Genomic DNA, 4124 nt, shown 5'->3' with positions numbered 1-4124 from the left:
ATTGACTGTATGTTTGTTTTACTCCATGTGTAACTCTGTTGTTGTATGTGTCGAACTGCTTTGCTTTATCTTGGCCAGGTCGCAATTGTAAATGAGAACTTGTTCTCAACTTGCCTACCTGGTTAAATAAAGGTGAAATAAAATAAATAAATAAAATAAAACTTTCAAGTCAGACGCCTTTATTGGTTAAACAGAGAATGGCAGAGCAACAATCAAAAGTACGCTGCCAATTTACAGCAGCTCTAACTTTAGGTGCACTTGATTCAGGTCGCCCGAATATGTGGCGTGATGAATCAAGCACACCTACTCTGTTTTCAACTTTCTCCCAGATTTCCAATATGCACCAATCAGCACTGCTAAAATCTGAGAGAAGTGGTGGGTTTTTACTAGGTTGCAAGATCTCCTAGTTCTGTACAGCTTAATGGAATGGAACTCAGCAGGTTAGGGAGAAAGAACATTTATCTACTGGATAATGTATGAGTCCATATTTTACTTTCAACCTATTTTTGCTGGGTGTTGAACCAAATTCTTTATTACCAGCAGAGATGTGAGTGAGATGTTGAGTCTCAACCAAAGCCTATTTCTTGCCAAATCTCTGCGGCACAGCCATGCCCCAGATATGTCCTGGAGCCTGCTCCCAGTCTCTGGACTGTATCCTGTCCCCCATCATCAAGTCTCCTCTGCTGTCACGACCAAACCTGCATGGGAGATAGCAGTAATTATTCAGTACCAGGTAGCACCCCAATGTCAACCTATTCCCTATGTAGTGCACTACCCTAAACGGCCCTGGACATAAGTAGTGTCCCTCATAGGGAATAGGAGGCTCCCGAGTGGTGCAGCGGTCTAAGGCACTGCATCTCAGTGCTAAAGGCGTCACTACAGACCCTGGTTCAATTCCAGGCTGTATCACAACCAGCTGTGATTGGGAGTCCCGTAGGGCGGCGCACAATTAGCCCAGCACCGTCTGGGTTTTGCCCGGGGTAGGCCCTCATTGTAAAGAAGAATGTGTTCTTTACTGACCTGCCTAGTTAAATAAAGGTAAAATAAAAATAAAATAAGGAACCCCGAGAAGCTGAACTGCTGATGCAGTTGGTGGAGCTGAGTGTGAAATATTATTCATACTTTACTATTCATACTTTACTATGGTTTGGTCAGGACGTGAGTTGGGGTGGGCATTTCTATGTGTTGTGTTTCTATGATTTTCTATCTCTATGTTTTGGCCGGGTGTGGATCTCAATCAGGGACAGCTGTCTATCGTTGTCTCTGATTGGGAACCATACTTAGGTGCCTTTTTCCCCCACCTGTCTTGGTGGGAAGTTGACTTTCGTTATGGCACTTAGCCTTAAGCTTCACGTTTTTGTTTTGTAGCGTGTATTGTTTTGTTCGCCGTCTTTTTCTTAATTAAAGAACATGTACCACGCTCACCACGCTGCACCTTGGTCCTTTCATCAACCGTAACAAGTGTCACCATATTAAAATGAGAGATCAGTTCAATGCAACAGGGCTGACATTAAAATGAGAGTTTAGTTCAACGTAACAGGGTTGACATTAAAATGAGAGATCAGTTCAATGCAACAGGGCTGACATTAAAATGAGAGTTCAGTTCAACGTGACAGGGCTGACATTAAAATGAGTGATCAGTTCAACGTAACAGGGTTGACTTTAAAATGAGAGTTCAGTTCAACGTAACAGGGCTGACATTAAAATGAGAGATCAGTTCAACGTAACAGGGTTGACTTTAAAATGAGAGTTCAGTTCAACGTAACAGGGCTGACATTAAAATGAGAGATCAGTTCAACGTAACAGGGTTGACATTAAAATGAGAGATCAGTTCAACGTAACAGGGTTGACTTTAAAATGAGAGTTCAGTTCAACGTAACAGGGCTGACATTAAAATGAGAGATCAGTTCAATGTGACAGGGCTGACATTAAAATGAGAGATCAGTTCAACGTGACAGGGTTGACATTAAAATGAGAGTTCAGTTCAACGTAACAGGGCTGACATTAAAATGAGAGATCAGTTCAACGTGACAGGGCTGACATTAAAATGAGAGACAGACGTTAATGAATCACTAAATCACAATTAATAAATAATCATCTTCAGAAAATGAAGCAGCAAAATAACTAGATTTAAATAACTAACTAGCTTTACAAAGGTGGTGAAACCTGGGAGAATTGGTGGAATTAAGTGGGTTGAAATCTTCATAGAAGTGACAGAGGGTTGACGGAGGGGCACGTTAAAATGCTGCATTTAGATGTATTGAATTCTCCATGTAAACAGGCTTTTAAAATTAAATTTTGGTGCACATTTTCTACTTTAAATATCAAAGGGCCTCTGTGATTCTGCGGTGCGGTGACAGATGGGCTCCTCGACTCTGAGAGGTGACGTTATGTTTATATGCACTATATATATATATATATATATATATATATATATAACACAGTGAACTGGTACATCTGAGGTTGGTAAAGGGAAAATAGGTGACACACAAACACAGATCCTCACCTCTGAGGCTGGTGGAGAACGGAGGGGTTCCTGGTGTTTCTCTGGAGCAGAGAGTGAATCACAGCGGCTAGGAGACGATCGTCCAACTCGTTAAACCCTTCCACGTGCTCCTGTCAAACAACCAAACTTTGTTAAACAGATAGAAATCCTACAAATAGAGCTGACATGATTCCTTATTCTATGTAAATATATATATATATATATATATGTTTGTTCTATGTATCATATTTCTATCTGAATGTTCCAAAAAACATTTCACCCTGCTGAATGCTCCCCAGACTTGTTTTGTAGTGGTCAGTCTTACCAGTGCCAGCACCTCTGCTGATTCCCCCGGCAGATTGTTGTTCTCCACACCCCTCTCCTCCTGCAGACACTGACCCACCCCAGCCATGGCTAGGATCAGACCTACCAGGACCCCCCACAGCGCTGTGTCCACGTTCATGCTTCTGTTCTCTGGGTGGGTGGTGAGGACGTCGGATGGATGGATGGATGGAAGACGGACGGAGGATGGAGCTCACACCTGTCGTTGGAATGAAACCAATAGATAAAGAAAGACTATATTAGAATGCTTTTACCTGGTAAGCAAGTTTTTTTTTTATCGAAACCCTATGATGGATGGACGAGAGACAGAACAAAATCTCACCTGTTGGTTTCACTGTTCTTTACTGCTCTTATCTTCGGATGCTGGCGCAAGTCTTTAGGCGAGATGCTCTCGATCTTCTGGAGCCCCAGCTGCCCTGACATGGACGATGGGTGCATATAGCTGGCCTTATATGCCAACACACGCCCACCGCTTCCTGAGCTTCAGGAGCCTCAGGAGATGGGGCAGATGAATGGTCAGTGGGTCAGGGGACTGGTAAGCACTGTAGGGACCAGGGAGAGTGACGGTGGTGTTATTAGGTCACCACGGGAGGAAGAACGGCTCTTAATATGATGGTAGCCCACGTCCATTTGGTGGGATTAAAGGGGAGGCAGATGTGCATTAAGGGTCCCTGAAGTGACAACACACACACACACACACACACACACACACACACACACACACACACACAGAAAGTACCTGTGCATTATAGGGCCCCGTGACTAAACAGTGTTATTAAAAAGATAAATCCTTTTTTATGGATTCCGATCCATTTACAAGTTACTTTCACAATATCAGCCAGTTGTCTTCCGGAACATTCAGTTGCCTAAAGGCATCACAGTGAAAGGTGATGGACTTGTATTGTCATCGTCGGTTTATCTCTACAGCAACATTTCAGTGGTATGTATAAAACCATGAGAGAAGACGGAGGGAAACTATGACAACAAAGTACCTCTTCCCCTCGCTAAGACACCAGCAATGACAATACTCTGTAGAGTACCCAGCAAATACAGAACCAAGGAGTTGTCTGTAGGTTTCATCATGTAAAAGATAGACAACAAAAAAAGATAAACTACTAATTAGGTATGTCTTGCATTTTTTATTTTATTTAACTAGGCAAGTCAGTTAAGAACAAATTCTTATTTACAATGACGGCCTGCACCGGCCAAACCTAGATGATGCTGGGCCAATTATGTTCCGCCCTATGGGACCCCAATCACAGCCAGATGTGATACAGCCTGGTTCCGAACGAGGGAA

General features: G+C 42.9%; 1 protein-coding gene across 1 annotated transcript; it reads right to left on the bottom strand.

Moving 5' to 3' along the window:
• Window positions 1-312: 312 nt before the first annotated feature.
• Window positions 313-3024, bottom strand: npffl (neuropeptide FF-amide peptide precursor like). The gene is made up of 3 exons (XM_024409735.1): window positions 2811-3024; window positions 2507-2616; window positions 313-698 (listed from the first exon to the last, which is right to left on the bottom strand). Exons 1-3 carry the CDS (start codon window positions 2946-2948, stop codon window positions 578-580), a joined length of 369 nt encoding a protein of 122 aa, XP_024265503.1. The 5' UTR covers window positions 2949-3024; the 3' UTR covers window positions 313-577.
• Window positions 3025-4124: the final 1100 nt, after the last annotated feature.

This window comes from Oncorhynchus tshawytscha, linkage group LG02, assembly GCF_018296145.1.
Source record: "Oncorhynchus tshawytscha isolate Ot180627B linkage group LG02, Otsh_v2.0, whole genome shotgun sequence".
In the NCBI taxonomy this organism is placed as follows: domain Eukaryota; kingdom Metazoa; phylum Chordata; class Actinopteri; order Salmoniformes; family Salmonidae; genus Oncorhynchus; species Oncorhynchus tshawytscha.
This window is presented reverse-complemented; position numbering and strand designations above follow the sequence as displayed.

Coding starts and splice junctions, on each gene's coding strand:
- npffl (XM_024409735.1), bottom strand. CDS start 2,948: ATGAACGTGGACACAGCGCTGTGGGGGGTCCTGGTAGGTCTGATCCTA. Junction 2,617..2,810: donor CAGCAGAGGTGCTGGCACTG/GTAAGACTGACC, acceptor GTTGTTTGACAG/GAGCACGTGGAAGGGTTTAA. Junction 699..2,506: donor GTTCTCCACCAGCCTCAGAG/GTGAGGATCTGT, acceptor TCTCCCATGCAG/GTTTGGTCGTGACAGCAGAG.